General features: G+C 41.4%; 1 protein-coding gene across 3 annotated transcripts in view; it reads right to left on the reverse strand.

The window, feature by feature from the left end:
• Window positions 1-22,527, reverse strand: part of RCOR1 (REST corepressor 1) — a 176,669-nt gene that overhangs the window by 54,134 nt on the left and 100,008 nt on the right. For 2 of the 3 annotated variants that reach the window (XR_005024148.2, XM_036882172.2), the window contains exon 3: window positions 20,978-21,061. The exons of the other annotated variant lie outside the window; for it this stretch is intronic. Coding sequence is in view for 1 of the 2 variants with exons in the window: in XM_036882172.2 (XP_036738067.1) it covers window positions 20,978-21,061 (84 nt within the window). In the remaining variant the exon portion in view is untranslated. The remainder of the gene's footprint in view (window positions 1-20,977; window positions 21,062-22,527) is intronic. 3 annotated transcript variants of the gene reach the window in all.

Consider the following 22,527-nt stretch of genomic DNA (forward strand, 5'->3'; position numbering starts at 1 on the left):
AGAGGTGAAGGAGTTCTGTTTTTGGAGTACCAGCACTTAAAAGTAGAGTGTGTGAGATTCAAGAAAATTTACAAATTTACTAAAGCCTATAGTCAAATATTTTTTAACCACCCTTATTATGTACAGAACACTATATTAAATATAAATAGCAGGTCAAAATACAAAAGAATAATGAACTATTCCCTGAAGTAGCTTGGAACAACACACAGGTAACAGAAGAGAACATAAATACATAAAACAGCAGCACGGCTGTAGGAAAGCATGGGAGGGCAAAATGATCAGTAAATGACGACGACAACGGTCATGACAGATGAAGAGCAGCTTCTTATTGATTCAGCAGTTATATTTAATAATAGTAGCTAACATTTGAGAATTTACCAGGTGCCAACCACTGTTCAAGGCTCTTTACAAGGACTATCTTAACCTTCTTCATTGATCCTATTATCAATCCCATTCACAAGTGACAAAACTGAGGCTCAGAAAAGTCAGGTAATTTGGCCAGGACCACACACAGCTTGCACATAGCAGAAATGAGACTTAAATACTCAGAATGTCTGACACCCCAGGACGTATGGCACTAAGCCACTACAGGCTACCTGGTTTCTTGGTTAAGGAGCTGGAGGGAGAAGGGCAATCAGATGAGAACAGTCGCCATGGTGTGGGGAGCTGGGCAAGGCTGATAGACAGTCTGTCTAGCTTGAGTGGAACTGAGAAAATAGAACCATGGGTGATGAAGGAAGTGATGGCAACTGAGGATGATAGGCCAGGGCTGCCAGGTGCTGGGCTTCCTTGGTTCTACCCTCATGTTTTAATGTAGTGAACTAAATGCCCCCTAGTATCGTTAGTAAGAATCTCAAACTCAGCTGCAAAAAGGGGGAGAATGGAGATGAAAGTTGCCACAGTAACCTTAACTCACCCTCCCTCTCTCTAGATACTGCAGAGATTTGGAACACCTTGTGATCTTGCATTTTCTATGCAGAGGTAGAGACTGAAGCCAAAAGTGGGCTAAGGACAAAGCTAGAGCCATAATACATTTAAAAAAATTTTTCTTATGACATGTACAGTAGCATTAGGTATTGCAAAGGAAATATGGAACCAATTTCTCTCTCAAAACTCAAACTGAACATGCCAAAATTTTTCTAAGAATATGATAAATATTGTGCATCTTTTTTTTTCAAGAATATGTGTTTATTCCTTATATTTTTTTTTGGTATCATTAATCTACAATTACATGAGGAACATTATGGTTACTAGACTCCCCGCTTCACCAAGTTCCCCCCACAAACCCCATTACAGTCACTGTCCATCAGCGTAGTAAGAGGCTGTGGAATCACTACTTCTCTGTGTTGCACAGCCTTCCTGGCCCCCCCCCCCACATTATACATGCTAATCGCAAGGCCCCCATTCTTCCCCCCGCCCTTATCCCTCCCTTCCCACCCGTCCTCCCCAGTCCCTTTCCTTTTGGTAACTATTAGTCCATTCTTGGGTTCTGTGAGTCTGCTGCTGTTTTGTTCCTTCAGTTTTTCTTTGTTCTTATACCCCACATATAAGTGAAATCATTTGGTACTTGTCTTTCTCCGCCTGGCTTATTTCACTGAGCATAATACCCTCCAGCTCCATCCATGTTGCTGCAAATGGTAGGATTTGTTTTCTTCTAATGGCTGAATAATATTCCATTGTGTATATGTACCACATCTTCTTTATCCATTCATCTACTGATGGACACTTAGGTTGCTTCCATATCTTGGCTATTGTAAATAGTGCTGCGATAAGCATACGGGTGCATCTGTCTTTTTCTAACAGGGTGGCTGCATTCTTAGGGTAAATTCCTAGAACTGGAATTCCTGGGTCAAATGGTATTTCTATTTTGAGTTTTTTGAGGAACCTCCATATTGCTTTCCACAACGGTTGAACTAGTTTATATTCCCACCAGCAGTGTAGGAGGGTTCCCCTTTCTCCACAACCTCACCAACATTTGTTGTTGTTTGTCTTTTGAATGGTGGCGATCCTTACTGGTGTGAGGTGATATCTCATTGTGGTTTTAATTTGCATTTATCTGGTGACTAGTGATGTGGAGCATCTTTTCATGTGTCTGTTGGCCATCTGAATTTCTTCTTGGGAGAAGTGTCTGTTCAGCTCCTCCGCCCATTTTTTATTTGGATTATTTGCTTTTTGTTTGTTGAGGTGCATGAGTTCTTTATATATTTTGGATGTCAACCCTTTATCGGATCTGTCATTTATGAATATATTCTCCCATACTGTAGGATACCTTTTTGTTCTATTGGTGGTGCCCTTTGCTGTACAGAAGCTTTTCAGCTTGATATAGTCCCACTTGTTCATTTTTGTTTTTGTTTCCCTTGCCTGGAGAGATAGGTTCATGAAGAAGTCGCTCATGTTTATATCCAAGAGATTTTTGCCTATGTTTTGTTCTAAGAGTTTTATAGTTTCATGATTTACATTCGGGTCTGTGATCCATTTTGAATTTACTTTTGTATATGGGGTTAGACAATGGTCCAGTTTCATTCTCTTACATGTAGCTGTACAGTTTTGCCAGCACCATCTGTTGAAGAGACTCTCATTTCCCCATTGTATGTCCATGGCTCCTTTATTGTATATTAATTGACCATATATGTTTGGGTTAATGTCTGGAGTCTCTATTCTGTTCCACTGGTCTGTGGCTCTGTTCTTGTGCCAGTACCAAATTGTCTTGATTATTAGGGCTTTGTAGTAGAGCTTGAAGTTGGGGAGCAAGATGCCTCCTGCTTTATTCTTCCTTCTCAGGACTGCTTTGGCTATTCAGGGTCTTTGGTGGTTCCATATGAATTTTAAAACTATTTCTTCCAGTTCATTGAAGAATGTTGTTGGTATTTTGATAGGCATTGCTTTGAATCTGTAGATTGCTTTAAGCAGGATGGCCATTTTGACAATATTAATTCTTCCTAGTCAAGAGCATGGAATGAGTTTCCATTTATTAGTGTCCTCTTTAATTACTCTTAAAAGAGTGTCTTGTAGTTTTCAGGGTATAGGTCTTTCACTTCCTTGGTTAGGTTTTTTATTCCTAGGTATTTTATTCTTTTTGATGCAATTGTGAATGGAATTGTTCTCTTGATTTCTCTGTTAGTTCATCATTAGTGTATAGGAAAGCAACAGATTTCTGTGTATTAATTTTGTATCCTGCAACTTTGCTGAATTCAGATATTAGTTCTAGTAGTTTGGAGTGTAGTCTTTAGGATTTTTTATGTACAATATCATGTCATCTGCAAATAGTGACAGTTAGACTTCTTCTTTACCAATTTGGATTCCTTATATTTCTTTGTTTTGTCTGATTGCCGTGACTAGGACCTCCAGAACTATGTTGAATAACAGTGGGGAGAGTGGGCATCCCTGTCTTGTTCCCGATCTCAGAGGAAAAGTTTTCAGCTTCTCACTGTTGAGTATGATGTTGGCTGTGGGTTTGTCATATATGGCTTTATTATGTTGAGGTACTTGCCCTCTATACCCATTTTGATGAATTTTTATCATGAATGGATGTTGAATTCTGTCAAATGCTTTTTCAGCATCTATGGAAATGATTCTGTAGTTTCCGTCCTTCTTTTTGTTGATGTGGTGGATGATGTTGATGGATTTTTGAATGTTTTACCATCCTTGCATCCCTGAGATGAATCCCACTTGGTCATGGTGTATGATCCTCTTAATGTATTTTTGGATTCGGTTTGCTAATATTTTGTTGAGTATTTTTACATCTATGTTCATCAGGGATATTGGCCAGTAATTTTCTTTTTTTGTGGTGTCTTTGCCTGGTTTTGGTATTAGAGTGATGCTGGCTTCACAGAATGAGTTTGGAAGTATTCCCTCCTCCTCTATTTTTTGGAAAACTTTAAGGAGAATGGGTGTTATGTCTTCCCTATATGTCTGATAAAATTCAGTGGTGAATCCATCTGGCCAGGGGTTTTGTTCTTGGGTAGTTTTTTGATACTGATTCCATTTCTTTGCTGTTAGTTGGTCTGTTTATATTTTCTGTTTCTTCCTTGGTCAGTCTTGGAAGGTTGTATTTTTCTGGGAAGTTTTCCATTTCTTCTAGGTTATCCAGCTTGTTAGCATATAGATTTTCATAGTATTCTCTAATAATTTCTTGTATTTCTGTGGTGTCCATCGTGATGTTTCCTTTCTCATTTCTGATTCTGTTGATGTGTGTTGATTCTTTTTCTCTTAATAAGTCTGGCTAGGGGCTTATCTGTTTTTTTTTTTTTTTCAAAGAACCAGCTCTTGGTTTCATTGATTTTTTTCTATTGTTTTATTCTTCTCAATTTTATTTATTTCTTCTCTGATCTTTATTATGTATGTCCCTCCTTCTGCTGACTTTGGGCCTCATTTGTTCTTCTTTTTCCAGTTTCAATAATTATGACTTTAGACTATTCATTTGGGATTGTTCTTCCTTCTTTAAGTGTGCCTGGGTTGCTATATACTTTCCTTTTAGAACTGCCTTTGCTGCGTCCCACAGAAGTTAGGGATTTTTGCTGTCGTTGTCATTCTCCATATATTGCTTGTTCTCTGTTTTAATTTGATCATTGATCCTTTGATTATTTAGAAGCACGTTGTTAAGCCGCCATGTGTTTGTGAGCCTTTTGTTTTCTTTGTGTAATTTATTTCTAGTTTTATGCCTTTGTGGTCTGAGAAGTTGGTTGGTAGAATTTCAATCTTTTTGAATTTACTGAGGCTCTTTTTGTGGCCTAGTATGTGGTCTACTTTCGAAAATGTTCCATGTGCACTTGAGAAGAATGTATATCCTGCTGCTTTTGGGTGTAGAGTTCTGTAGATGTCTGTTAAGTCCATCTGTTCTAGTGTGTTGTTCAGTGCCTCTGTGTCCTTACTTATTTTCTGTCTGGTTGATCTGTCCTTTGGAGTGAGTGGTGTGTTGAAGTCTCCTAGAATGAATGCATTGCATTACTCTTTCCTCCTTTAGTTCTCTTAGTATTTGTTTCACATATGCTGGTGCTCCTGTGTTGGGTGCATATATATTTATAATGGTTATATCCTCTTGTTGGACTGAGCCCTTTATCATTATGTAATGTCTTTCTTTATCTCTTGTTACTTTCTTTGTTTTGAAGTCTATTTTGTCTGATACAAGTACTGCAACACCTGCTTTTTTCTCCCTGTTGTTTGCATGAAATATCTTTTTCCATCCCTTGACTTTTAGTCTGTGCATGTCTTTGGGTTTGAGGTGAGTCTCTTGTAAGCAGCATATAGATGGGTCTTGCTTTTTTATCCATTCTGTTATTCTATGTCTTTTGATTTGTGTATTCAGTCCATTTACCTTTAGGGTGATTATTGAAAGATATGTACTTATTGTCATTGCAGGCTTTAGATTCGTGTTACCAAAGTTTCAAGGGCAGCTTCTTTACTATCTAGCCTTCTAACTTAACTCTCTTATTAAGCTATTATAAACAGAATCTGATGATTTTTTATTTCTCTCCCTTCTTATTCCTCCTCCTCCATTCTTTGCATGTTAGCTGTTTTATTCTGTGCTCTTTTGTGTTTCTTCTGACTGCTTTTGTGGGTAGTTGATTTTATTTTTTGCCTTTACTTAGTATTTTGTTGGTCTGTTTTCTTTGCTGTGATTTTATTTTCTCTGGTGACATCTATTTAGCCTTAGGAGTGCTCCCATCTAGAGCAGTCCCTCTAAAATACCCTGTAGAGGTGGTTTGTGGGAGGCAAATTCCCTCAACTTTTGCTTGTCTGGGAGTTGTTTAATCGCTCCTTCATATTTAAGTGATAATTGTGCTGGATACAGTATTCTTGGTTCAAGGCCCTTCTGTTTCATTGCATTAAATATATCATGCCATTCTCTTCTGGCCTCTAAGGTTTCTGTTGAGAAGTCTGATGATAGCCTGATGGGTTTTCCTATGGAGGTGACCTTTTTTCTCTCTCTGGCGGCCTTTAATACTCTGTCCTTGTCTTTGATCTTTGCCATTTTAATTATTATATGTCTTGGTGTTGTCCTCCTTGGGTTCCTTGTGTTCGGAGTTCTGTGGGCTTCCATGGTGTGAGAGACTATTTTGTCCCCCAGTTTGGAGAAGTTTTCAGCAATTATTTCTTCAAATACACTTTCTATCCCTTTTGCTCTTTCTTCTTCTTCTGGTACCCCTATAATGCTAAAAGTGTTCCGTTTGGATTGGTCACACAGTTCTCTTAATATTCTTACATTCCTAGAGATCCTTTTATCTCTGTGCCTCAGCTTCTCTGCGTTCCTGTTCTCTTATTTCTATTCCATTAACAGCCTCTTACACCTCATCCAGTCTGCTCTTAAGTACTTCCTTTTGAGATTGTTTTATTTCTGTATTCTCCCTCCCTACTTGCTACTTTAGCTCTTGGATATTTCTCTGCTGGTCCATCAGCATGGTTATGACCTTTATTTTGATTTCTTTTTCAGGAAAATTGGTTAAATCTATCTCCCCAGGCCCTCTTTCTTGGGTTGTCTGGGTAATTCTGGACTGGACCAAATTCTTCTGCCTTTTCATGATAGATGTAGCTGTAGGCAGGCAGCGCGTGTGTCAGCTGGGAGAACAAAGTCCCTTCCTGCTTGCTGTTTGCCTTGCCCTTCTCCGCTGCCTGTGTCGGTTACCTGCACTCCTGAAGCAGCCTCCCAGTTAATCCCCTAAGCTGCCATGGGCGGGGTCTCCGTCAGAGTAGCCCAGATCCCTGCGGGGAGTGGCAGGCGCACCGGGTGTCCTCTCCTGCAAGAGCGGTGCCCCTTCACACCTTGCCCCAGTTTCTGCTCCCTGCGCTGGGCAGCTGCGCACTGGTGGCAGCCTTTGGGTCTGGCCAGGGTGGCTGTGTGCTGGGAGGAGATTCCGGGTGGCTGCTAGGGACACGGCCACTCCCGGGATGCTTGGCTGCCGCCACCAGCTCATGTGGCCGCTCCTGGGCTGCTCCGCCACTGCCACCGCTCTCAGGCTACTGGGCCGCTGTGTCGGGGGCCGCGCTGGCTGAGAGAACGACTGGAAGACTGCTTATCGCTGTGAGGGGCTTCAGCACTGCACTGCCTCCCAGAGGGTTAGTGCGCCTGGAGTTCCCCGGGATTCCCAGCTGCTGGGTTGAGTGTGCTGGGACGATTCCATCCAGCTGTGAGGTCCGTGTTCCTTTAAGACTTTCAAAAAGCACTCGCTTTTCTTTTGTCCCAGGGCAGCCGGTTGCAGGAACCCGCTCGCAGATTTTGCTTTTCCGTTTCTCTAATATCCAGCACACCGTGCACCACGTGTCTGTGCTCCTGGTGTGGATTACTAGGGCTGGTTGTTTAGCAGTCCTGGGCTTTCACTCCTTCCCCACTCCCACTCCTCTCCTCCCGCCGGGGAGCTGGGGATGGGGGAGCGCTCGGATCCCGTGGGGCTGCGGCTTCTATCTTACCCCCTTCGTGAGATGCTGAGTTCTTGCAGATGTAGATGTAGCCTGGCTGTTGTACTGCATCCACTGGTGTCTGTTTTAGGAATAGTTGTATTTGTTGTATTTTCAAAAATATATATGGTTTTGGGAGGAGATTTCTGCTGCCCTACTCACGCCGCCATCTTAGCTTCCCACCTTATTGCGCATCTTTTTACTGATTAAAATAAGAAATGAGTTATCACTGAAAATCAAAATGAGCTGAAATCATTTAAGTAGAGCAACAGTTCCACCTTGTGGACACAGACATCACTACCACTGACATTTCCATGACCCCTCTGAATACACATCAAGAGGGAAAAGGGAACAAGGGATGCTGCGGGACCACTGCAACAAACCAGCCCTCTGAGTCAGTACTGAATGCACTTACTTTATGTAGTTTTGTTAAAATCCCGTTTTGTAGAGCGCACGCACACCGCCATCCCAGTAAATCTACAAAATCCAACCCTGTCTCAGAGACGATCTGATCAAGTGGAAATAAGACATGCAAATCCCCTTCCAGGCCAATCGCATGGGAGTTCAGCTTCTGGAATGTCTTCCTACCTAATCTGGGCCTCCATAACCCCCTGACCCAGTAACAACGCGTATGACCATGGATACGTTCTATTCCACCGCACTGTGCCTTGTCAGCTTAAGAGTTGACTCATTATTATGATCTTAGAAGTGTTTTCCAGGGCTAACATTTTCCGAGTAATCTAAAAAAATGTAAAGTTAAAATTTAAACTTTTTCCATGTGCGGCATTAAAAAAGCTCCCAGTGAAAAGGCAACAGCAGTCCCCTGCCCTTACTGCAATACGCAGCTTCCGTGGGGCCCCCCACCAGCCGGAGCACAGTCTCCCGTACCTCAGACTGATCACCACAAGGGTGACACTTAGTTGTGACTCCTTAAAAACACCCAAGCCAATGGCAAAGGAAGAGCACAGGTGACCCACGAGCCTCTCGTGTCTCTTTCACAAGTCGCCTTACTTGATGTTCGAGTCCCTCAGCAGTCAATTACATGCTCAAAGAAACCCTGTTTGCTCTCAAACAGGGTTGTTTGGTACATACGAGTTGAAGGAAGGAATCATGCTCAGAACAAGGTCTGCTTCTCCCTTAACGAAAGGCAACAGTCCCTGACATTAAAAGGGGAGAAGCCCGACACTGCTGATTCACCCATAACCCCACAGCAGACAACAGTGAAAAGAACACTTAGACCAGAGTCAAAGTCCTTGGTTTTTATCAGGAACTTGTGAGATAAACCCATTTCTCACCTATAAAATAAGAACAGGCTAAGTAAGATGTCCTGCTCTAATCCTTCACAAAGTAGTACAGCAGTTGAAATATACAGATGTGAAGTATTATTAAAACTTATCCCTTCACAAACATTCATGGGTCTCAACCAGAGGTAAGGGGTATAGTTTCCAACCATAGAATATGTTTAGCAAAAAAACCAATCCAATCCTCCTCGAACTCCATTAGAGCTGTGCTGCAGTTCAGTAGTTCCCAGTCCTTCCTGATGAGAACCACCTGATAAATTTTAACACTGACTCTCAGGCTCCAACCTGATTTGCATATGTACATATGTATACATACATGTACAAATATCTATGGGTGTGTGTTATATGTGTGTGTGTGTGCATGGATGTATATGAATGTGTATGTTATGCATAGTTTTTATAAAGTATGATATATATAGAGAAAAGCGCACACGTAAGGGCACACACAACTTGGTGAAGTCTCAGAAAGGAATACACGCAGGTCCGGGAGAGACCCGAGCGCGCGCTCAGTGTTTTGGGTCTGTTCACCCAGCACCCCCAGGCCATCAGGATGAGCTGGTTCTGAGGACCAACGAGTCCAAGTGCGATATTAATGTGTAAAGAGCAAGGGTTTGATGACATTCCCCATTCTAATGTGATTAAAAATCATCTCAATAAGCACAACATTTTAAGATTTTGGTATTTAAAAAGTGACAGTATCAGAACCACAGAAACAAGAAAAAATGTGCTTTAACAATGTTACTACTACATAAAATAAGGTTTGTAAATTTGAGCTGTGAATTTCAATCATGTGAAAAAATTTCCTTTCAGTGACCATAGAGGTTCTTTTTATAATTACCTATTTTCATCCCACCCCCTGCTGAGGGGTTATGGACAGGGGAAGGAGGAGGTGGTCAGTGACTCCTTACAAAGTGTGTACAAACTCACTTCATTGGGACGTTTGTCCTTCAACCCTGCCTCTTCCATACACTTGCACTGGCCCTTCCCAGAGTACAATCTAACTTTGTACATGGACACAGGAAAGAGGGGTCCTAAATGAGGTCCAAAAGGCCGAGGGAGGTAGAGGGAGGCTAGGTCACAGGAAGTGCATGGTTACAGGACAGCAAGGCTCTGTGCACCACCAGCTTTAAAAAAGTCACTCCCCTCTGTGGGCCCCTAGTTTCTTTAGCTAAACTGCAGTGGCATAGTGAAAACATGGGGGGCATGTGTGCTGGGTGGGGACAGATCTTCCCATTTAAGTCCTACCATTTTCAGTGCTGAAATGGGGTTGTGGGGCTTGCTGTTCCTTCATCCAGTAAAGAAACTAAGTTACAGAAGGATCATATTTTATAATAAACTAGTATGGTTAACATTTACATTCTCAGCTGATTCAGTAAATCTTTCAGGCCTACTGTTTGTCCAGTACTGTTTATAAAGCCATGATTAAAACAGTCCCTGCCTTCACAGAATTCAGTCTGGCTGTAGAGAGAAATAATTTCAATTGTCATAAATGCCAGAGAAAAAGAAGCATGAACACCCTTAACTGGACAACCTCATCTGAAGAATCAAGGAAGACTTTCTTTCCTCCTGGAAAAGGACATGACAAACTCCTGCTTATTTGAGCGTTAATGTACAGCACAGAAAAATTGAAAAATATGTTCAAGGATAGGGACATGGTTAAATAAATTAAGCTATATGATGGGATAAAATTCAGGATTAAAACTGTTTAATTTTTAATCATACTAAAATTAAAGCTAAAAAGCTATTATTATATACATATAGTATGACCCATTCATGTTTAAAATCAGAGTGTACACGAGCACACAGAAGACATGAAGCAAAATTTTAATAGTGGTTATATCCATTTGATATGGTGATGAATTATGGGCTATTTTATTAATAAAAACAAGCTTGTATGTGTGTATTTGAGAGTCGTACACTATGGTCCTGTACTCTTACATATTCAGCATGTATTTTCTAAGAGTAGGTATTCTCTCTTACATAACCACAGTTTAACATTGAGACAGTACTTTAATCTGTGTTCCAATCTAGCCAACTGACCCAAAAACATGCTTTGTGTTGCTGAAGAATTTTAAAGTAAATCAGTTATTTCTTCCTCACGTGTGTGTGTGCAGATGTGGAAGTATATACATATGCATCTTTTTAAAAACATGGACATACTTTTTACAGAAACACAATGCATTATTATACCTAACAAAAAACAGCAAAATTCCTCAGTATAAAAAACAGTGTTATACTCACTGTATTGTCTACAATGTATAAATCCATAATAGCAATTATTGGCCAGGACATGGAACAAATGAATGGTGCATTTTATTGGTAATAGTATAAACCAGTTTGACCACTTTGGAAAATAATTTGGCATCGATCTCTCATAGCTGAATATCTACATTCTGAATGGATATGAAGAAATAAATCAAAGAATGTTCCCAGCAGTAATATTTGTATGGAATAAGAACTGGAAACAAATGTCCACTGTGAACAGAAAGGATAAATTATAACTTAATAAAACGAAAACATTTTAAGTTTAAAAGGTGAAGATAAAATACATAGTTATGATTAAGGGGTAAGCTAAGCCTGGATTTTTCATGGAGGACTTGCACTGCAGTCTATAAATTCAGTCCCATGTCTTTTCTAGAGGTTTTGCACATTTAAGCTCATCCAGAGCAAGTAAAGGGGAATAAAAACGATAAATTTTCACACACTAAGGAACATAATTTTAACCGCAACCTTCAGCTCTTTGATAGCCACTTATTTAAAAAGCTGAAAATCAAGGCCAACGTGAGTTTACTCCATCCCTGTCCCTGCACACACTCCAGGCAAAGAGCTGGCAGGTCAGAGTTTTAAGCACACTTTTCCCAACTGTCAATGAGCAAACTTGTAACTTCCAGCGCAGGTTCCCATTGGACTGTAAGACACAGCTGGGCAGGGGCAGGTCCGATTACTCGTTCCTGTGTTCCTCCAGTGCCTGGCACACACGCAGTCGCTCCAACGTTTACAGTAAGTGAACGGTCACCGTAAGGCGAGTGGCAGACACAATGACCCAAGCTGCAGAACAGCCACCAAAAAGCCCCTGTGTCCCGATGCCACATACAGGGGTGTCCACCCCCACCAGTCCACATTCCTCAGGCAACTCTTCACTGCACGTCCATCCCATGCCAAGAAAGGACTGATGGCGCTGGGCCAACGTACCGCGCTCCTTGGCTCCTCGGTTTTCAGGGTAGCGGAGAGACAAAGTGAACAGCACTTCGTCAGGGGTGAGAAGTGGGATGAGGAGGCGAGCGAGGGCAGGCATCGGTGGCCTCCACCTTGTACTGCGGTCAAGGAAAGACTCTCTCATGGGACAGCGACAACCATGAGGAGCTGAGAGGCCGAGCCAGGTGGGCATCCAGCCGTGGGAAGAGGACATTCCAGACAACGGAAGAGAAAAGGGGTCAGGCTATGGGAGGTCTGGTGGCCGACTGTGGGGTCTTTTGACTTGACTTCACAGTGAACAAAGCCATCCGAATGTTTTGAATAGAGAATCTTGACATTTACTATGCATTTATGTGAAAGTTTAGACATTTGCTGCTTATCTGTGGGACTCTTGCATACAACATAATCCTGAAAAATTATACTGAAGTCAGATATCCTCAAGTAGAAACAACTTTTATGTTTGTTGCAGGTCTAAGGAAGGTTCTCATTTCAAGAAAGCTAAAACTCATTTTTAAAATCTCTAATTTGACTTTGCCTTTCAACACAAACTTAAATTCTATGTATCTAGCATGTTACATGTGTTAATTTCTTTTCCTTTACAGTTAATAGCTTTAAAAAATCAACTAGTTTGTCTGTCTTTGGCATAGTTAATGATTTCCATCTTTATCTATTCTTACCATTAAACCATTTCTATAAAATAAAAACAAAGTGCAAACACCTAAATAACTGCAAAAGCACTGACCACATGTAACCTATAAACCAGTAATGCAGAAACGAGTGAAGCCATCTGGTTTACTGACTCCAGCAGCCTCGAGTTCCCTGCTGATCCCCACACCCAAGGGAACTGCAGCTGCGTCTAGGAATGGCTGTGCACCAACTTCCCCTCTAGCTCCAGTTCACCTCTTTTAAACCCTACCTACCTTAAGAAAAAGCAAACAATAAAAAAATCGTTCTCTAGATTATTCCCCTCCCTAACCTACTCTCCCCCTTCTAAGAAATCTCCCAGGTCAGTTTTGTATTCATCCGACACACCTGATTTGGTAAACTGTCATATTTTCCTTAAAACAGGTTACGTGATCCAGACTGGGAATCGGATCCGGCCTAACTCTCCACATATTTCAAAGAAGACTGTCTAGTAAAAACCTTGGAGATTTCTTGTTATGAACATGTCCACCTTGTTCCTACGCCAAGTCTAAGCCTTGGGTGGGTCGTGTCAGCAGCAGGACGGCGGGCGATGTGCCGCCCCAGCTGCAAGGGGACAGCTGCCCGGAAGCCCTTAGGAGAGGCACGCAAAGTGGGCATCCAGGATGCAGACCACGTGGGGTGAGGAGGAGTCCTAAGAGAAGGGCGGCCTGGACTGGCGAGGGGAGGATGCCCACAGCCAGAAGCACAGGGGGCATCCATGTGGAGGGCAGCCGCACACATCAAAATGGGGACTAGAGAGCAGACCAGCAGGGAGAGGGCATCCGTCACCGAGACGGAGCCTTGTAGGTAGGTATCCTCAATAAAAATGCGTGGGCTAAATGACAGAAAACAGCGCAGATGCACTAGATGTAATGTATCCTGCTTTAAGGGCCTGTTAGGGCCACTGGGGCCACCGCCAACCCCACACTCCCGTGATGCCCATCGTCTCTGAGCAGCAAGGCGCTCCTGCCGCTGCAGATGGGCCCCCTAATCCGCCAAGCCTCTCGCAGCACTGCCCCCGTGGGCAGGGCGGCCTCTCCCGCCTGGGGCTGCACCAGCTCTGAACACCTCTAGTCTCGCATTTCTCCAAACCTCAAGGCTGTCAAAAAGCCTTCTGATGTAAATCATATGCTTCTAGCTAAAAACCCCTCTAAGATCCTCATGTCGCAAGAAGCCGCCCCTACCCAGTTTCATCATTCTCACTTCCCCGGGACAACACGCGCCCCAGCCAGGCAGAGCCCGCAGTTCCTCCCCGCGTCGGCGCGTCCACCGGACGCAGGCGCTCCCCTTCCCGGTCCGCAGGCGCGCGCGCCACGCCCACAGACGCCCGTTCATCCCTCAGCATTTACTCAAATGTCCGATTTGAGTTAAACTGTTTCCAATGCTTCCCTTGTTTCCACCCAGGAAAATGTAGCACTCCCTGCTGTTCCCAGGGGAACATCAGAATGCTAGCAGTACACAGGAGATGTTGGAGACTAAAGTAACAAGCAGCAACTATCCTCTTCTCCAGTTAATAATTTTCAGTTTCTCTGTCTGACCTCCGGAGTCCACCACATAATTCAACCTTATTCCCTCCTTTGTCCCCTAAATCTCATGCTATTGTTTTACCAAGTCATTTTCCAGAATCATTTAATATAATACTATTTAAACCCTAATGTTTCCATCTGTGTTACTTGGAATTATGTATGTTTCCTCTCATGAAGTATGTCTCACAAGACACATTTTCTAGGCATACCCCATAGGTTGTCTCTCTCCTTAAAGAACTTTTACTTAGACACAGCCCAAGGCAACTAGTGTATTATCAGTAATGCTCCCCAGTAGTTAATTACAGTTTATTAAATAAAGTGGCACATGAAGGTGGTGTGTGCAGTAAGTGCGGTTTGGAAATCAGACATACAGCCGGAACCTGGCCACTAACCAGCTGTGTGATCTTAGCATCTGACTTCTCCAGACTTCAGTTTTTCTACAACGTAAGAGTTGGACTAGAGGAAATACATATAAATAATTTGTTTATATGTTCTTTTGTTCCCTCTTTCTACATGAGAATATGAGTTTTCTGAATTCATCACTCCTGCCCCACTACCAGGCACAGAAAGCTGCTCAATAAAAATGGGAATGAAACTAATTCTCACTAAATAAACTCAAATTCAATATAAGCCTAATCAAGACACTTTCAGAGGGAATTTGATACCAGAGGGAATTTATGATTCACCTAAAAGAGTTAACACATGAGCCAGAAACAATGAATGAAAAGAAAGGTACCAAATCAGAAATCGACAGATAGATCAATGAAACAAAATCAAGAGTCCAGATACAGACCAAGGTACATATGTGGGTTTAATATAAGTGAAGGGGAAAAGCACTGAATTAAATAATTCCAGAACAATAATGTGAATGAGGAGGGGAGGAGAGGAGAACCGACGGAACTGTGATGTAAGTGTTGTGAGGGGGGCTTTACTCAGCCTGACAATATACTAGAAGCCACAAATAAGACTAATAAATTTAAATAGATATAATAAAAAAAAAAATCAAACCAAAAAAGAGGTAAGGTTTGACTGCTATTTATAGGAGGATTAAAAGACTGAATACAAAATGTTCAACCTTAGTAATAATTAAATTCTTTCCTATCAGTTCAGCAAAGTTTTAAACAATGTTAATATGCACATACAATGAAATACCACCTCGCACCCATTAAGATGGCTATTGTCAAAAACTAACAAGTGTTGCCACGCATGCAAAGCTATGTGCACTGCTAACATGGCCTCTGTGGAAAACAGTTTTGGCAGTTCCTCAAAAAATGAAAAACCAGTTAGCAAATCCAACTCCACTTCTGGGTATACAACCAAAAGAATTAATGGCAGGGTCTCAAAGTGGTATGTGCACACCCATGTTCGCGTAAGCGTCATTCACAACAGCAAAGAAAGGTGGGGAAAAGCATAATGTCCACTGACAGATGAATGGCGGGACAAAATGTGGTATATATCCATATGCTGCAGTATTATTCAGCCATAAAAACGAAGGAAATTGGGACACATGGTACAATGTGGATGAATGAACCTTTTAGGACATTATGCTAAGTGAAATAAGCCAGTTACAAAAACAACAGCAAAGAAAACACCACACAAGCACTGTATGGTCCCACTTATGTGAAGTTCCTCAAGTAGTCAATTCACTGAGTCAGAAAGCAGAACAGTGGGTGCTGGGGCTGGTGGAGGAGGAGACATAGAGTTGTTGTTTAATGGGTACAGAATTTCGGGTTTACAGTGAAAAAAGTTCTGGAGGTTAACTGCACACCCAACTATACACTGAGAAATGGCTGGATGGTGATTTTTATGTCATGTACATTTTACCACAATTAAGGAAAAAAAAATTTTTTAAGAAAATAATACACCCAGTGCTAGCGAGGTTTTGGGAAAGAAGCACACCACACAATTCTTTCAGTGAAACACAGGAAAATCTATAAAATTAAGAATGTATGTACCACCTGACTTAGCAACTCTACTTCAGTGGTGTTCACTTCAGCGCTGCCCAGAAATGCTCACACTATGAAACACTCACACGAGAATTTTTTTTTTAAAGATCACTTAATAGGGACTAACAGACACCCAGAAAACTAATGTAACAGTGGTTAACTTGGGAGACACAGGGTATTTTCCACTTTTATTTTATTTAGTGTGTATGTATTATTTTTTAGTTTAAAAGAAAATAAGCTATTTACCTATTAGAGTGGCCAAAATCCAAAACACTGACAATACCAAATTCTGGCAAGGATGTGAAGCAACAGGAATTCTCATTCATTGCTGGCAGGAATATAAAATGATAAAGCCACTTGAGAAGACAATTTTGCAATTTCTTACAGAACTAAATGTACTCTTACCATACAGTCCATCAACCCTGCTCTTGTTATTTACCCAAAAGAGGTGAAAACTTGTGTCCACATAAAAACTTGCATGCAGATGTTTATAGCAGCTTTATTCATAATTGCCAAAACTTAGAAGCACCCAAGAAATCCTCCGCTGGAGCCTGGATAAGCAAACTGTGGTGCCAGACAGAGCGATGCCCATCATCACTACTGGAAACGAGCTGCCCAGCAATGAAGACAGGGAGGGACCTCACGTGTCCACTACTACTAAGTCAAAGCCGGTCTCCACAGGCCGCGCACACTGTAGGATTTCAACTACACGACATCCTGGAGGAGGCAACACTACGGTGGTAGTAAAAAGATCAGTGGTTGCCAAGAATTCAGGAGTCGAGAGGGATGCAGAGGCAGTGCACAGAGGATGTTCAGGGCAGGAAGAAAGCTCAGCACGATACTGAAATGGTGGACACACTCCATCACACATGTGTCCAGACCCACAGGACGTACAACAGAAGAGTGAGCCCTAATGTAAGCTAGGGACTTCGGGTGATAAGGATGTGTCAGTGTAGGTTCAATGGCTGTAACAGATGCACCACTCTGGGAAGGGATGTTTACAGTGGTGAAGGGTTGTGTGGGGGCTGGGTGGGGGTTAGGGGGACAGGAACATAAGGGAAATCTCTGTCCTCTCTGCTCACTTTGGCTGTGAACCTAACAGTGCTCCAAAAATTAAACCTATTAAAAAAAAATCTATTTGCCCCTTGGCCTATGAACTCTATTTCTAGGGATTTATCCTAAAGAAATAAGAATGTTCATTACAGCTTTTTAAAAAAGAGTTTTAAAAAGAACTGAAAGGTTTCGAATATCTACCAATTAGAGAATTTTGTTTAAAAAAAAAGACTAAATCATGGTGCACTCATACTTGTTAGTTAAAAAGTAGGTAATTGTAAATGCACTGAGATAGAACAAAGTCCCACATATGTTCTTAAAAATTCTCCCCAGATACAGTGTTAAGAGCAAATTGCTGAACAGGTCATATTTTGTGATAAAAAGTACATATTAATATGTATAAAAATATTAGGAAAAGCATATATATTGTAAATAGTGACTACGAGAGGGCTTTAACTATGTTATATATTCTATGTTGTTTGAAACTCCCACAACAGCATTACTTTTATAACCACAAAATAATTTTGTGAACTTGCAGTAATCCTGAAAGGTAGAGTTACAGAGATACTTCAGAAAGAAACCAGCACAGGAAAAGCCAGGGGTCCACAGACATCCTTACACATGGGGTAGCTGCTAGAAACCTGAACTTGATCCAAATCTATTTCTACGCTAAGTTAGAATCACTGTGGCAGCCATGACTTCCACATTCTTTGAAAATAAAGCAAGTAGAAAAGATTTTTTTTTGCCTATATACAGAGTGCAGGTGGTGGGGTCAATGAGGAAATGACAGATGTGCACAAAAGACAAACACCATATACCTGTTTGCATCAACACTGTACATTTTAATGCCTAACTACAATTAGACTAGTAGTCAAAGAGTGTGATTCCCAAAGCTGCACAGACGGGCACCTACTAGGAGGAACCCAACCCACATTAGGAGCCACATATGATCACAGTCTCGCACCTGAGCAGTTAGGCAAATTCCCATCAACCCACAATTCCATTCCTAGGGATGTTTCTTAAGAACAAACACCAAGAAAACAAAAACAAAAGAGGACAAAGCTCTATGATTCAGTTTTTTACTGCATCTTTCTTTTAAAATAGCAACAGATCAGAAACAACCTAAATCTTCAATAGGAGAATGGTTAAATACACCGATATATCTATATGACGGAATATTGCATGGTTATTTAGCACATTTCCAAAAGGTTTTAACAATGTGGGAAACGCTTAGGTCAGTGTTCAGGAACATGATTCATGGACATATACAGCCACATGTATGAAAATACCATCATCTCACTTACATATATACGCACAGAGAGAAAAAGGATTGTGGGGAAAAAATCCCAAAATGTTTAACAGAGTTCTCTCTGGGTAATGGAAAAATAAGTGAACTTTTCTTAGTCTTCTGAACTTTCAACAAGATCTAAATGTTCCTTTTAGATTGGTTTTAAAAGTACAAAATTTTAACCAGTAGTGGTAGGGCTTCTTTTTTAAATTTTTTAAATTAAGGTATCACTGATATACAATTTTATGAAGATTTCACATAAGCAACATTGTGGTCACTACATTCACCCATATTATCAAGACCCCCCACCCCCACCCCCACCACAGTCACTGTCCATCACCGTAGCAACATGCCACAGAGTTACCCCTTGTCTTCTTATGGCAGGGCTTCTTTTAAACAGCAATTTATTTTAGGCAGTATCATTATGTAAAAATCGATTAACTTTTCATATTCTGCTCTTTCCTTCTAGGTCTAGGAAAAATAAGATAATAAATTTTGACTTCAAAGATGCCAACAGGTAACACAATTGCAAAAGGTGCTAACACAGCCTTGAACTGCAATAACAGAGGGCGGTAGCTGGAGGCAGAGGGGACTGCGCTCAGCGCAGGAGCGGCGGCTGGAGCATCATCCAGAGGGAGGAGTCGCAGACCTGGGCTCCAGGGCTGGCCCCGGGAATTAATTGGCACTTACTTTCGGGGCTAGTTCCGCACCTCCCGGAGCTGTGGAATGCCGTTTGCCAAACAGGCAAAGGCTTCCTCTGGGTCACTGGGAAGAGGCAGTGGTGGGCAGCACAGGAAGCGGCTTCTTCCAGCGCTTGGCAGAGCGGCCCAACACTCACTCACTATTCTCGGCCCTCAGTTCTGAGCAGCATGACGCACTGGGCCTGGGACCAAAGGGAGCGTGTGCAGGAGGGCAGCAGAGATGAAGGGACCCCCAGAGTCAAGCCATCGGAGAAGCACTTGAAGCAGCTAGGCAGGCTGAGCTCGGGCAGAGCCAGTGAAGGGCGCGGGATGGCCGCACCCCTAAGACACTCAGACAGAGGCAGACTTGTCTAGCAGGGCTCAGGAAAACCGAGCATGGCGCGGAGGCAGCTTTTCAGCTCTCTGTGATGACATTTTAAAAAGTGGAATAGATTGCTTTTGTAAGTTACTGCAAGTGCTCAAAGGGGAAAAAAACCCAAACAAACAGGAAATTCTTTTTTTTTTTTGAACAGCGGAGCAAGGCTTCAAACAGGAAATTCTTAACAGGTCCCCCCCAGCAGAGTGAAGGTATCACAAATGCCAGCGCACTTCCTTCTGCTATGCTGTTCTTCCTCCTAAACTCATCAAGCAGCAGCCTGATGGAGGAGAATCAAAAGCCTGGGATTATTTTATCACTGCTAAGTTTAGCATTACCAAGATTAACTGAATTTCCTGTGTTCCATGGAGGGAACTGTACCAAAACAAAGGATCCTTCTTGGTCAGAATCGTTAAAGCATGTTTCTGTACCATATTAGCTCTTTGCACCTTCCTTGTGCTCACATGAATGCTGATTATACAAGAGAAGAACATGTAGTAGCCACGATCTCTCACACTTGTTTGGTAGTGGAAACCTGTTACCACTTATTTTAATACTGAAAAACACAATTTGGGAAATCCTGATCAAATCCTGGGAGTTCCGACCTTTACTCACAATTTAACAATTCCTTCATGTACATTTACCACCGATGGCTTTCTAAGCCTTACCAACTTTTAGGGCACTGATTCTTAACCTATTTTGTCCAAGACCCCTTTGAAAATCCAACGACCTTTCCTCCAGAAAAAAAAAAAATGCGGAAATGCCAAAAAACTTTGCATGTGATTTCCAAGTTCACAAATCCCCATAAATTTCATTCGTGGACTGCCCCCCTCCAACCCTGAAAATTTTTCAAACAGAGGATTCAGTTTCTCTTCTCTCTTTTAAGTTATGAAGAAAATAAAAACTTTGAAAATGGCAAATACTTATGGTAATGTATCAGATATAAAATCACTCTTGCATGGTATCTTTGAGCAGAGGGGACAGAAAAGCTGGAAGAGCAAACTGTGAAAACACAGTATTATCAACAGCTATAGGATTCCTATCCCCCAAAAAGAAAATCCAAGGTAGCTCAGAATATTCCACCCTAATTAAATTTTAAATACATAAAACAAACAGCCAACTCAAAAGTTTTACCAGCTCAAGTCTTACATTATGATGCCTGTTCCCAATACACATTTGTCCTTCAGAATCCTTCAAATTAAAAGTTTGTTCAATCCTATCTTTATAAATCTGTAAATTTCCAGCTGAGGGAGTTATACAGTACGTTACAATTTTCTTTCCACTCGTAGCCTTTCTTCCTAGTTACTTCAGTATTAAATTGTACAGCAATTTGAAAAAAGATTATGAAACCATAGTTTAAGAATTTTTGAATCATGACAGGCCACAGTAAAGGAGTACATCATTTCAAACTCTTTAAATTTTTTATTTAAAAAGTATAAGAGAAATGTAATATATGCAGGGACTTTGAGCTACAAAGGGGACTTTAACACTTTGCATTAAATGAAAGACAGAAAATAATGGTCCTCTGAAACTTACGTTTTGCTTCTGAAAGATTCTGATTAGGTGACCAGACCAGCATGCCAAGACTGTCCCGCTCTTGACTGCGTCTTGCTAGTTTGGCTTGGGAGAAATAAAAAAGAAAATTCTTATTATAATTTAACAGACGTAACAAGCAATGATTAACACCGCCACTCTGGTCTTTTAAACCTCAGAACGTGATGACGTCACCCGCCGTTTACCGAGATCTGCCCCAACAGGACCTGCGCTCACCATCACAGGGCGCGGTGCGTGTGGAGGCGGCTCTCTGACACCGGCCAAAACATTCCTGCTTTTTCTACTTTACTTTTACTTATTTAACAAACAGGTACATTTGAAGTAAGTATAATCATTACTCTCATTTGCTAAGCGAGGAAACTGACGAGGCCATTCAGCCGGCAGGAGGCAGTCAGGACTGCACGCAGGCAGCATGGCTAAGGCCCTGGGCACTGTGTACCGTGAAGCTCTGCTTCCAGATACGGCAAACCGGAAGGGGAAGTCACATGCGGCACGTTGCCCAAAGTTTCTTTAAAAATATGAATTCTTCATTGGTGTTTCGAACACCCTTACTCTGCAGAGTAACTCTGTAGTGACTTGACAACCCAACGATTCTTTTAACAACTTTATTAAAGAATAACCATTAAAAATGTTTAACCTGGAAAGAAACTTGTGAAGTGCACTCAAATCTTTTTTAAAACATATGATACAGAACAGTAGGCCAAAAAGTTTACAAGTGCCAGGTTATTAATGAGTCGCCATGTGCGACTGGATTAACAGTAACACAAGTAACAGTCATATATTACAACAGATACTATAAAATGTTACCTTCAAAAGGAACAAAGGACTCAGGAGACAAGAGGCTCACTGACCAGCCTAGATTTATACTGGGTTAGACCCAAGCTCATTCATTCCAAGATATTCTTACCTTTTTCTTTCTTTAAATAAATTCCTCTGAAAATATGATGAAAGTTATAGACTCCAGAAAATTTCGACTTAAATTCTTAAAGGACAACACCCTTAAAGGAAATTCGTAAGACCTGGTTTAAGAAGTCCTGCTTTTTATGAAACTGCCAGATCTCTTATCTTTTACTTAATTTTTCTGATCAATGTGTCCTAGGTATAACAAAGAATGAATCTCTACACTTTTGGCAAAATCTATTGGGTAGCTACTTTAAAGAAAAATGATGGAATGGTGGGACGGAAAGTCCCAAAGTGTGAACACTATGGATCAGGTAAGATGAAAGGAATATATGTGGTGGAACAGGGTATAAAGAATGAGAAGACAGGAATATGACAAAGTAGATGTGAGTACACCTTTAAGTATCCCTTTTTATGTAGCTCTGACTTCCAAAACAATGTTAATGCTACACATAATCTAAAATGAAAAAGTCAACAAATATGTGTAGGGAGAGACCCCGACATAGAATAAAGTCTTGTTGTATTTTTAAAAAAAAATCAAAATCAAAACAGAAATTAAAGGAATCCACACTGAAAAGGTAGAATTAAAACTGTCTTTATTCACAGATGATATGACCATCTGTGTAAAAAAT

This window comes from Manis pentadactyla, chromosome 11 (genome assembly GCF_030020395.1).
Source record: "Manis pentadactyla isolate mManPen7 chromosome 11, mManPen7.hap1, whole genome shotgun sequence".
NCBI classification, from domain to species: domain Eukaryota; kingdom Metazoa; phylum Chordata; class Mammalia; order Pholidota; family Manidae; genus Manis; species Manis pentadactyla.